At 48.2% G+C, this 12771-nt stretch overlaps 1 protein-coding gene across 1 annotated transcript in view; it reads right to left on the bottom strand.

Moving 5' to 3' along the window:
• Positions 1-1486: 1486 nt before the first annotated feature.
• Positions 1487-12771, bottom strand: part of LOC311116642 (putative E3 ubiquitin-protein ligase MID2) — a gene marked incomplete at its 3' end in the record, with an annotated part of 44019 nt that continues 32734 nt past the window's right edge. The window contains exon 2 of the mRNA XM_084191699.1: positions 1487-2295. Coding sequence (XP_084047825.1) covers positions 1487-2239 — 753 coding nt within the window. The remainder of the gene's footprint in view (positions 2296-12771) is intronic.

Below are 12771 nucleotides of genomic sequence, written 5' to 3' on the forward strand. Positions count from 1 at the left end.
GTGATATCTATTCCTGTTGGAGCCTGTGATATCTGTTCCTGTTGGAGCCTGTGATATCTGTTCCTGTTGGAGCCTGTGATATCTGTTCCTATTGGAGCCTGTGATATCTGTTCCTGTTGGAGCCTGTGATATCTGTTCCTGTTGGAGCCTGTGATATCTATTCCTGTTGGAGCCTGTGATATCTGTTCCTATTGGAGCCTGTGATATCTGTTCCTGTTGGAGCCTGTGATATCTGGTCCTGTTGGAGCCTGTGATATCTATTCCTGTTGGAGCCTGTGATATCTGTTCCTGTTGGAGCCTGTGATATCTGTTCCTGTTGGAGCCTGTGATATCTGGTCCTGTTGGAGCCTGTGATATCTGTTCCTATTGGAGCCTGTGATATCTGTTCCTGTTGGAGCCTGTGATATCTGGTCCTGTTGGAGCATGTGATATCTGTTCCTGTTGGAGCCTGTGATATCTGTTCCTGTTGGAGCCTGTGATATCTGTTCCTGTTGGCTGAAAGAGGAAACTTTCTAAACAAGCTCCTGAAAAGGAGAGAGCCAAGATCCAGCGACGGAAAACAATAACAGACTACTGTCTGGAAACATGCGGAGGCTGCAGACAGCGGGCTGTGTCACTCCCACAATAACAATCAATCCATCCTTTACCAGCTAATTTAATTCTGAAAGACATCCGAAGTCCTTATTATTCCATAAATCCTTCACTAAAGTGTATATAAAGTGTATATAATCAAACTCAAAAAGCTTCCGTTGAATTACCCTAATTGAAAAACCTGTAAAACCCCATATTTTTTTTCCAAAAAGTGAATTAAATGTCCAAAAAGAAAAACACACATTGCATAAACTGTCCACCCTCTGGATACAGTAAATAAGCCATGCTATATATTTACACAATATAGTTGAAACAAATTGATTATTTAAATAATGATTTATTTATTTGGGTGGCAGGTAGCTTAGTGGTTAAGAGCGTTGTGCCAGTAACCGAAAGGTCGCTGGTTCTAATCCCCGAGCTGACTAGATGAAAAATCTGTCGATGTGCCCTTGAGCAAGGCACTTAACCCTAATTGCTCCTGTAAGTCGCTCTGGATAAGAGTGTCTGCTAAAATGTAAATGTAATTTATTCATGTAAAGATACTTTATTACATGTAACTGTTTAAAATCCAATTGGGATACTTTTTCTGTTGTTTGGGGGGGGGGAATATAGCGTTTTGCCACAAAAACATGATAATTTGTATTTTTTAAATAAAATTACCTTGCAATAATTCAAACAAAATCTTGTTTGTCTTTTCACTAGCACATGTCATGCATGGCAAGATGAAAAAATAATAGCTTCATCTCTTTCACAAGATGTGTTTTTAATTAATTTCAATTTACCAACATTTCTGAAAATGGATATATTGCGTTTTGTAATCAAACCCTTCAAATACAGTTTGTTGATGTGTACAGTTAGTGTGTGATCTGTGTATTAGAGAGAAGGAGTGGCTCACCTTGAGTTTGTCGAAGCGTTCGCTGAGAGAGGAGACCTGATGTTCTCTGTGTCGTCCCACCAGCTTACACAGGGCACATATCAGCTGGTCATCCACGATGCAGTACATATTAACCTTCTCATTCTCATGCTCCAGACAGGTGAGGCCTCTCAGGTGGGCGTCATGCACCGGCTCCACCAACCGGTGGCTGGTAAACGGCTTCTTATTGGGGTGCGTGGCACGCAGACACCGGTCACAGTATGACACTTCGCAGGTCACGCACATCTTGACCGCCTCGCGCGGCGGGTCCTGCTCACAGAACTGGCAGCTGATACGGTGCTCCAGAGACATGGTGGCGGTCTGCTGATGAGAGGAAGGCTGGGCCGGGCTGGAGCGTGCGCTGTGGCTAACGGAGCTTCCTCCTCCACTGCTGCTATAGGGCCTGTGGCCTCCGGGGAGACCTGGGGCGCGCCGGCTCTCACTGGGGGAGTTAGGGCCGCTGACGGAGGCCTTCTGGAAACGGTGGATGATGTTCTGCAGGGTCACATTGCGCTTCAGGCCCTCCAGACCGCGGTGGTTCAGCGTGATGACGTAACGGCAGGTGGGGCACTGGAAGGCGGAGATGGACTCTAGAGGCTTGTTGGACGAGCAGTGGGAGACCAGGATGCGGTGGGCGCAGTTGAAACACAGGCTGTGGGCGCAGGGTAAGAGCAGGGGATCTTCGAACAGCTCCAGGCAGATTGGGCAGGTGAGCTCAGACTCCAGTGTTTCCATCTTCAGTAGAACCAATCTAGAGGTGACATCAAATCCCAGGGAAGCTGGTCAGTCACCTGAAAGAGGAAGAGGAGAACAGAGACAGAGGGTTGACTATGAGTTCATAAAAAAAAAATACTTTATAATTCCACTACAATTTTAGGCCTCAAAAAAGCTGTCTCACTGGTAGGTTGTATAATGAGACTAGCTGGGTAGAGATGGGGCTGGCAGGTTGCATAATGAGACTAGCTGGGTAGAGATGGAGCTGGCAGGTTGCATAATGAGACTAGCTGGGTAGAGATGGGGCTGGCAGGTTGCATAATGAGACTAGCTGGGTAGAGATGGGGCTGGCAGGTTGCATAATGAGACTAGCTGGGTAGAGATGGAGCTGGCAGGTTGCATAATGAGACTAGCTGGGTAGAGATGGAGCTGGCAGGTTGCATAATGAGACTAGCTGGGTAGAGATTGGGCTGGCAGGTTGCATAATGAGACTAGCTGGGTAGAGATGGAGCTGGCAGGTTGCATAATGAGACTAGCTGGGTAGAGATGGGGCTGGCAGGTTGCATAATGAGACTAGCTGGGTAGAGATGGAGCTGGCAGGTTGCATAATGAGACTAGCTGGGTAGAGATGGGGCTGGCAGGTTGCATAATGAGACTAGCTGGGTAGAGATTGGGCTGACAGGTTGCATAATGAGACTAGCTGGGTAGAGATGGAGCTGGCAGGTTGCATAATGAGACTAGCTGGGTAGAGATGGAGCTGGCAGGTTGCATAATGAGACTAGCTGGGTAGAGATGGGGCTGGCAGGTTGCATAATGAGACTAGCTGGGTAGAGATGGGGCTGGCAGGTTGCATAATGAGACTAGCTGGGTAGAGATGGAGCTGGCAGGTTGCATAATGAGACTAGCTGGGTAGAGATGGAGCTGGTAGGTTGCATAATGAGACTAGCTGGGTAGAGATTGGGCTGGCAGGTTGCATAATGAGACTAGCTGGGTAGAGATGGGGCTGGCAGGTTGCATAATGAGACTAGCTGGGTAGAGATGGAGCTGGCAGGTTGCATAATGAGACTAGCTGGGTAGAGATGGGGCTGGCAGGTTGCATAATGAGACTAGCTGGGTAGAGATTGGGCTGACAGGTTGCATAATGAGACTAGCTGGGTAGAGATGGAGCTGGCAGGTTGCATAATGAGACTAGCTGGGTAGAGATGGAGCTGGCAGGTTGCATAATGAGACTAGCTGGGTAGAGATGGAGCTGGCAGGTTGCATAATGAGACTAGCTGGGTAGAGATGGGGCTGGCAGGTTGCATAATGAGACTAGCTGGGTAGAGATTGGGCTGACAGGTTGCATAATGAGACTAGCTGGGTAGAGATGGAGCTGGCAGGTTGCATAATGAGACTAGCTGGGTAGAGATTGGGCTGGCAGGTTGCATAATGAGACTAGCTGGGTAGAGATGGGGCTGGCAGGTTGCATAATGAGACTAGCTGGGTAGAGATGGAGCTGGCAGGTTGCATAATGAGACTAGCTGGGTAGAGATGGGGCTGGCAGGTTGCATAATGAGACTAGCTGGGTAGAGATTGGGCTGACAGGTTGCATAATGAGACTAGCTGGGTAGAGATGGAGCTGGCAGGTTGCATAATGAGACTAGCTGGGTAGAGATGGAGCTGGCAGGTTGCATAATGAGACTAGCTGGGTAGAGATGGAGCTGGCAGGTTGCATAATGAGACTAGCTGGGTAGAGATGGGGCTGGCAGGTTGCATAATGAGACTAGCTGGGTAGAGATTGGGCTGACAGGTTGCATAATGAGACTAGCTGGGTAGAGATTGGGCTGACAGGTTGCATAATGAGACTAGCTGGGTAGAGATTGGGCTGACAGGTTGCATAATGAGACTAGCTGGGTAGAGATGCGGAAGGTCTGTACAGACAGAGAGGATGCACCCTGTTCCCTGTATAGGGCACTACTTTTGACCAGGGCCCATAGTAGTGCACTATACAGGGAATAGGATACCATTTGGGACACATAAAGACAGAGATGCAGTCTGATCAGTGCAATGTCTCCAACTGAAGACTGGGCACAGTGGTGGCAGTCCTACCCTGCCTGGCATCTCTTAAAATGCTAATCAATTTATAACATTTTTGACATTTTCTGGATTTTTTTGTTGTTATTCTGTCTCTCACTGTTCAAATAAACCTACCATTAAAATTATAGACTGATCATTTCTTTGTCAGTGGGCAAACGTACAAAATCAGCAGGGGATCAAATACTTTTTTCCCTCACTGTAAGACATGTCTATGTCCTGGAAAGTTTGCTGTTACTTACAACAGTCAATTTATAACATTTTTGACATTTTCTGGATTTTTTTGTTGTTATTCTGTCTCTCACTGTTCAAATAAACCTACCATTAAAATTATAGACTGATCATTTCTTTGTCAGTTGGCAAACGTACAAAATCAGCAGGGGATCAAATACTTTTTTCCCTCACTGTAAGACATGTCTATGTCCTGGAAAGTTTGCTGTTACTTACAACAGTCATGCTAATCGCATTAGCTGAACCGTCCCGTATACGGGACACCGATCCCATAGAGGTTATAGATCCCATAGAGGTTATAGATACAGAGAGAGAGAGAGAGAGAGAGAGAGAGAGAGAGAGAGAGAGAGAGGGGGGCTGTTCCGACTCTCAAAACACTGATTAGTATTTCCCTCACCGTTCAATTTTAACCACTCCTTCCTTCCTTCCTTCTTCTGCCTTGCCTCCGGAGAGGCCTACATTTAACAGAGTCTGTTGGCTGGACAGATTATAATGTTTCTGAATAGATGGGATTTCACTGGGTCCTTAACATGAAAGGCACAAATCACCTCAGCCAGGCAGGGAAGGTGGGAAGCCGGGTCCGCACCCCCTGTCTCTACCCTCCTCTAACCCTGGCTAACGCCTGGCGGGTCCACCCTCCGCACCCCCTGTCTCTACCCTCCTCTAACCCTGCCTAACGCCTGGCGGGTCCACCCTCCGCACCCCCTGTCTCTACCCTCCTCTAACCCTGGCTAACGCCTGGCGGGTCCACCCTCCGCACCCCCTGTCTCTACCCTCCTCTAACCCTGCCTAACGCCTGGCGGGTCCACCCTCCGCACCCCCTGTCTCTACCCTCCTCTAACCCTGCCTAACGCCTGGCGGGTCCACCCTCCGCACCCCCTGTCTCTACCCTCCTCTAACCCTGCCTAACGCCTGGCGGGTCCACCCTCCGCACCCCCTGTCTCTACCCTCCTCTAACCCTGCCTAACGCCTGGCGGGTCCACCCTCCGCACCCCCTGTCTCTACCCTCCTCTAACCCTGGCTAACGCCTGGCGGGTCCACCCTCCGCACCCCCTGTCTCTACCCTCCTCTAACCCTGGCTAACGCCTGGCGGGTCCACCCTCCGCACCCCCTGTCTCTACCCTCCTCTAACCCTGCCTAACGCCTGGCGGGTCCACCCTCCGCACCCCCTGTCTCTACCCTCCTCTAACCCTGCCTAACGCCTGGCGGGTCCACCCTCCGCACCCCCTGTCTCTACCCTCCTCTAACCCTGCCTAACGCCTGGCGGGTCCACCCTCCGCACCCCCTGTCTCTACCCTCCTCTAACCCTGCCTAACGCCTGGCGGGTCCACCCTCCGCACCCCCTGTCTCTACCCTCCTCTAACCCTGCCTAACGCCTGGCGGGTCCACCCTCCGCACCCCCTGTCTCTACCCTCCTCTAACCCTGGCTAACGCCTGGCGGGTCCACCCTCCGCACCCCCTGTCTCTACCCTCCTCTAACCCTGCCTAACGCCTGGCGGGTCCACCCTCCGCACCCCCTGTCTCTACCCTCCTCTAACCCTGGCGGGTCCACCCTCCGCACCCCCTGTCTCTACCCTCCTCTAACCCTGCCTAATGCCTGGCGGGTCTACCCTCCGCACCCCCTGTCTCTACCCTCCTCTAACCCTGCCTAACCCCTCACCAGCAGGCGGGTCCACAGTCCTCATCTCCTCTCCCTTATATCTTCTACTTGCTCTTTTCTTTTTTTCTAGAGAATCAAAGTAAGCAGCATGGAACAGGAGGGTATTAAAACCACTGACCCCTGATAATGCATTTCCCCCCCCCCCCCCCGTCTCTCACTGCTCTTGCAAGCCCACAGGACTCTTTATTGATTGGACCTAGGCCACTCTCATCAGAGTTGAAACATTTGAAGTCTTCACATACACTATTCCATTGGGGACCACAATGGAAACATCCTATTTTTTCACTGTTGTTCCATGTTAATTTGTATATTTGATGGCAACTGACAACTTTGTCCACTATGCAAGCTCCTCAAATCAAACAGCACATACAAAAGAGAGGAACGGTCACAAGAGAGAGGACAGCGGCTTGAAGACGTCATTCTCCAACAACAAAGACCCAAAACCCCACAGACATGCCAACATAGACCGGTCTCAGATCAGTGTGTACTGGTACCATCCTAGTTGGCAAGAGAGCACAAACAGATCTGGGACCAGGCTAATGTCACCCCCCCCCCTCCCCTCCCCTCTGACATTGAACCAATTTCAGAGCTAACATGATTTAAGCTCCAGCTAACTGCTTGTGATGGCCTAGCTAGCTACCGTTCCACTACAAATTAATCACCGGAAAAATCAACAATATCCCAGACCCCTCGACAATCATGCAGATAATATGCTGCTAGATAACATCGAGTCTGTCCTTCATATTCACCTTGGTCGGACGGACGGAGGCACGGCTGAGATTTATCAGCCTTGGTCGGACGGACGGAGGCACGGCTGAGATTTATCAGCCTCTTTTATTTGGTCGTTATCAGGTAGGCTGGGAGACCTCACAGGCAGCACCTAGGCTGTATCCCAAATAGCACCCTATTCCTTTTATCGTGCACTACTTTTGACCAGAGCCCTATGGGGACAGCGCACTATATAGGGCTTAGGGTGCCATTTGAGGCCCAGCACTATGCCGTATAGGTTGAGAGGTGTGGTCCTCTGTAGCTCAGCTGGTAGAGCACGGCGCTTGTAACGGCAGGGTAGTGGGTTCGATCCCTGGGACCACCCATACGTAAAAATGTATGCACACATGACTGTATATAATATTATTATTATTATTATTATTATTAGAAGAGGCTGGCTGGTCCACCATGCTAACAAAAGGCCTGTATATGTGTGTCAGACAGTCAGACAGGGGATACAGGAGCCAGAGATGAGGAGAGTAGAGCAGGGGGAGGGAGGGAGGGAGGGAGGGAGGGAGGGAGGAATGGGCTGCTACTCCAGGTGACTGGTAAGAGGAAATAGCAGATGGAAAGATATAGCTTACCTACTGTAGACGGACAGATTGATATAATTATTGCAAGATATAGGGCAAATGACTGCTTACAGGGAAAGGAAACCCAATGTGTAATTTTGTCATTTGGGTGAACTATCCCCTTTAAACCATATGTATACTAAACTAGAATGACGCTAAATCTCTTCCACCGAGGGTTGTTTTTCTATTTGACTGGTAAAGAGCGGCCCTCCCACAAATGGCCAGACTGATGCGGACAGGTGACTCATTTGGCAGACATATTTCATTTGATTGGAATTTGCTTTTCATTGCTTAACAGTGCGGAGAAATGTGTGTACGGACGCCACATAGCTACAACTTAAGAGACATACGCGTAAGAATTATCACTGAATAAACAGCCTCAGTATCCATTATCTCCGCTGTGTCACTCGGGAGAATAAAGCTAAGAAGAAGAGGAAAGCAGCCAGTTTGGGAGAAACACAGAAATAAAAACAGATGTATCCTGCGTCCCAAATCAGCCCTATTCCCTATATAGTGCACTACTTTGGACCAGAGAACTATAGGCCCTGGTCAAAGGTAGTGCACTACGTAGGGAATAGGGTGCCATTTGAGACAGTCTTAATGTGATGTTCTTGTAAAGGTGAAGTGTCCCATTAGACTCCCAAACACCATCTGCTTGCTGTAGAGTGCAGAACCCCCCAGAGAACAGATCCAGGCTCTCAGCTACACAGCTTTAGGGAGAGCCGTCTCTATTTGACCTCTTCTTGTGTTGATTCCTGCAGGACTTTATAGTCCAGACAGGCTTTTTAGCTGAATCAGATGGTGAAAATGAATGAATATTACAGATGACTCATTTAGCGTGTTTGAACAGAAGGGATCGTCCCAAATGACACCCTATTCCCTACATAGTGCACTACTAATTACCAGAGCTGCTATGAGCCCTAGTCCAAATAAGTGCACTATATAGGAAGTAGGGTGCATTTGGGACACAGACAGAGTGGCATACGGTAGCCGGTTGGTGTTTCCCCTAATCCACTAATAGAACTATATGGCCATTCAGCATTAAACACGTTTCACACTTTATACAACAAACTAGATAAAGATTTTGACTATCTCAAAATCTATCTACCCTACTGGTTCACTGTCCTACAGCTCAATGAGGATATAGCCTACCAGCTAAACTACTGGTTCACTGTCCTACAGCTCAATGAGGATATAACCTACCAGTTAAACTACTTGACCAGCTGTCAAACGCTCTTAGGATCTTATAAGTGGCACAGTGGTCTAAGGCACTGCATCGCAGTGCTAGCTGTGCCACTAGAGATCCTGGTTCGAATCCAGGCTCTGTCGTAGCCGGCCGCGACCGGGAGACCCATGGGGCGGTGCACAATTGGTCCAGGGTATTTACATTTACATTTTAGTCATTTAGCAGACGCTCTTATCCAGAGCGACTTACAGTTAGTGAATACATATATTTTTTTTATACTGGCCCCCCGTGGGAATCGAACCCACAACCCTGGCGTTGCAAACGCCATGCTCTATCAACTGAGCTACATCCCTGCCGGCCATTCCCTCCCCTACCCTGGACGACGCTGGGCCAATTGTGCGCCGCCCATGAGTCTCCCGGTCGCGGCCAGCTGCGACAGAGCCTGGATTCGAACCAGGATCTCTAGTGGCACAGTTAGCACTGCGATGCAGTGCCTTAGACCACTGCGCCACTCAGGAGATGGGAGGGGAGGGAGTGGCCGGCAGGGATGTAGCTCAGTTGGTAGCACATGGCGTTTGCAACGCCAGGGTTGTGGGTTCGATTCCCACGGGGGGCCAGTATAAAAGAAATAAAAATCATGTATGCACTCACTTAACTGTAAGTTGCTCTGGATAAGAGCGTCTGCTAAATGACTAAAATGTTATGACATGTTTTGGGTGAGACATAACATGGGATTGACTCCCAGTATAGGAGTCTATTGTAGTCATGACAGGCAGGGGTTCTGAAATATAAATTATTGATGTTTTTCTTTGTCCGAGTCTCTGTCTGCATCCCAAATGGCAACATATTGCCTATAGGTCCTGTTCTAAAGTAGTGCATCACATAGGGAATAGGGTGCTATTTGGGATACAACCTCTTGTCTTTGTTTTGTTTCTGTATTTTAAACCCAGGGAAGGAACATCCCCAGGGGCCTGTGTTCATTGGGCTCTAGCTGAGGCCAGACAAAGCCTGCGTCACAGCAGAATATGGCATTTCTGGAACAATGACAATTAGCCTTGTCTAAACAATGGGGACAATTTACTGTTAAGTCACCCGCCGTATAGGCCTCTTCCTTGAATTATGTTTACACAATCACATGAACACAATAATCACTTGAAGGAATCCTTTTACGTGGTCTTACATATAGTAACAGACTGCTATGCAGTTCCTTTAAAAATATCATAAAGTAACAATATACATCCAGGGAGGTCCCTTTCAAATATAACACTGGATTTCTGTCATGCAAACTCACTTCCAGGAGTGAAAAAAAGGCCACATACCTTAAAAGCCTGCAAGGCATTTCATGCTAAAGCCACGTAACCAGTCAATTAGTCCCGTGGCATGTGTTTGGGTGGGAGGCTGCCTGTGTGTGTGTGCGCGCGTGTGTGTCCTCCCCTTGGTGTGTGTGTGTGTGTGTGTGTGTGTGTGTGTGTGTGTGTGTGTGTGTGTGTGTGTGTGTGTGTGTGTGTGTGTGTGTGTGTACTCCCCTTGGTGTGTGTGTGTGTGTGTGTACTCCCCTTGGTGTGTGTGTGTGTGTGTGTGTGTGTGTGTGTGTGTGTGTACTCCCCTTGGTGTGTGTGTGTGTGTGTGTGTGTGTGTGTGTGTGTGTGTGTGTACTCCCCTTGGTGTGTGTGTGTGTGTGTGTGTGTGTGTGTGTGTACTCCCCTTGGTGTGTGTGTGTGTGTGTGTGTGTGTGTGTGTACTCCCCTTGGTGTGTGTGTGTGTGTGTGTGTGTGTGTGTGTGTGTACTCCCCTTGGTGTGTGTGTGTGTGTGTGTGTGTGTGTGTACTCCCCTTGGTGTGTGTGTGTGTGTGTGTGTGTGTGTGTACTCCCCTTGGTGTGTGTGTGTGTGTGTGTGTGTGTGTGTGTGTGTGTACTCCCCTTGGTGTGTGTGTGTGTGTGTGTGTGTGTGTGTGTGTGTGTGTGTGTACTCCCCTTGGTGTGTGTGTGTGTGTGTGTGTGTGTGTGTGTGTGTGTGTGTGTGTGTGTGTGTGTACTCCCCTTGGTGTGTGTGTGTGTGTGTGTGTGTGTGTGTACTCCCCTTGGTGTGTGTGTGTGTGTGTGTGTGTGAGAGAGAGTGGGCAGCTCAGCTGCCTGGGCATGCTGAGCTGGCGATCACCTGACAGCGATGCGGGGGCTGACCCCTGACCTCTAGTGATGGGTGGAACCTGTACAGGTTAGAAGGTCAGGGCAGAACCGAGCCAAAACTGAGATGGAACCGTTCAGAGGTTGCAGCTGTGGATAACAATCCCTGTAAACGATTACACACCCAGCTCTAGCAGAGGGGAACACCTCCCTGGAATGAGTTTCACTACCAGTCAAAAGTTGAGACACATCTACTCATTCAAGGGTTTTTCTTTATTTTTTACTATTTTCTACATTCTAGAATAATAGTGAAGACATCAAAACTATGAAAGAACGCATATGGAATCATGTAGTAACCAAAAAAAGTGTTAAACAAATCAAAATATATTTGAGATTCTTCAAATAGCCACCCTTTGCTTTGATGACAGACTCTCGGGAGGTTGGACGAGCAGGTGTCCACATGAATTTCTATCACCTTTGTAACTCTATTGTGTGAAAGTCAGACACTAACAGGTAGGGATGTCAGAGGTTAAATCACTTGAAGGAATCATTTTACGTGGTCTTACATATAGTAACAGACTGCTATACAGTTCCTTTAAAATATCATATAGTAACATAAAAACACCATACATCCAGGGAGGTGCCGTTCAGATATGGTTAGCTGGCTGAAACAACAACCATTATTGACATCCCTAGTAACGAGTAGACCTCAGCTTCATTCAGGGCTGCTAAACTGCCAAACCTGGCCTCTGCCAAACCTGGGCTCTGCCAAACCTGGGCTCTGCTAAACCTGGGCTCTGCTAAACCTGGGCTCTGCTAAACCTGGGCTCTGCTAAACCTGGGCTCTGCTAAACCTGGGCTCTGCCAAACCTGGGCTCTGCTAAACCTGGGCTCTGCCAAACCTGGGCTCTGCTAAACGTGCACTCTGCTAAACGTGCACTCTCCTAAACGTGCACTCTCCTAAACGTTAGTTCCGCTGATTCTCCTCTCTACAGACTTCAACACTTAACAAAATCCAGATGACGGTTCACTGTGTAGTCAGGTCTGTCCTGTAGTCAGGTCCGTGCTGTAGTCAGGTCCGTGCTGTAGTCAGGTCCGTGCTGTAGTCAGGTCCGTGCTGTAGTCAGGTCCGTGCTGTAGTCAGGTCCGTGCTGTAGTCAGGTCCGTGCTGTAGTCAGGTCCGTGCTGTAGTCAGGTCCGTGCTGTAGTCAGGTCCGTGCTGTAGTCAGGTCTGTCCTGTAGTCAGCTGGTATGCAGCAGTGGAGCCTCCTCAGAGGAGGAAAGGGAGGACCATCCACCTCAGTGAATTTCATAAAAATAACAAAACATTCAAAAAGTTATCCTTTTTAGATAAAACTATACTATATATATATATATATATATATATATATACATTGACTTCAACACAAAACCTAGGAGGCTCATGGTTCTCACCCCCTTCCATAGACTTACACAATAATTATGACAACTTCCCGGAGGACGTCCTCCAGCCTATCAGAGCTCTTGCAGCATGAACTGACATGTTGTCCACCCAATCAAACGATCAGAGAATGAATCGTACCGAAAGCATAAGCTACAGCTAGCTAGCACTGCAGCGCATAAAATGTGATGAGTAGTTGACTCAAAGAGAGAGAAAGACAATAGTTTAACAGTTTAGAACAAATGTATTTACACTGCTCAAAAAAATTAAGGGAACACTTAAACAACACATCCTAGATCTGAATGAATGAAATAATATTATTAAATACTTTTTTCTTTACATAGTTGAATGTGCTGACAACAAAATCACACAAAAATTATCAATGGAAATCAAATGTATCAACCCATGGAGGTCTGGACTTGGAGTCACCCTCAAAATTTAAGTAGAAAACCACACTACAGGCTGATCCAACTTTGATGTAATGTCCTTAAAACAAGTCAAAATGAGGCTCAGTAGTGT

This window comes from Coregonus lavaretus (genome assembly GCF_964263955.1).
Source record: "Coregonus lavaretus genome assembly, contig: HAP1_SCAFFOLD_1582, whole genome shotgun sequence".
Classification (NCBI taxonomy): Eukaryota; Metazoa; Chordata; class Actinopteri; order Salmoniformes; family Salmonidae; genus Coregonus; species Coregonus lavaretus.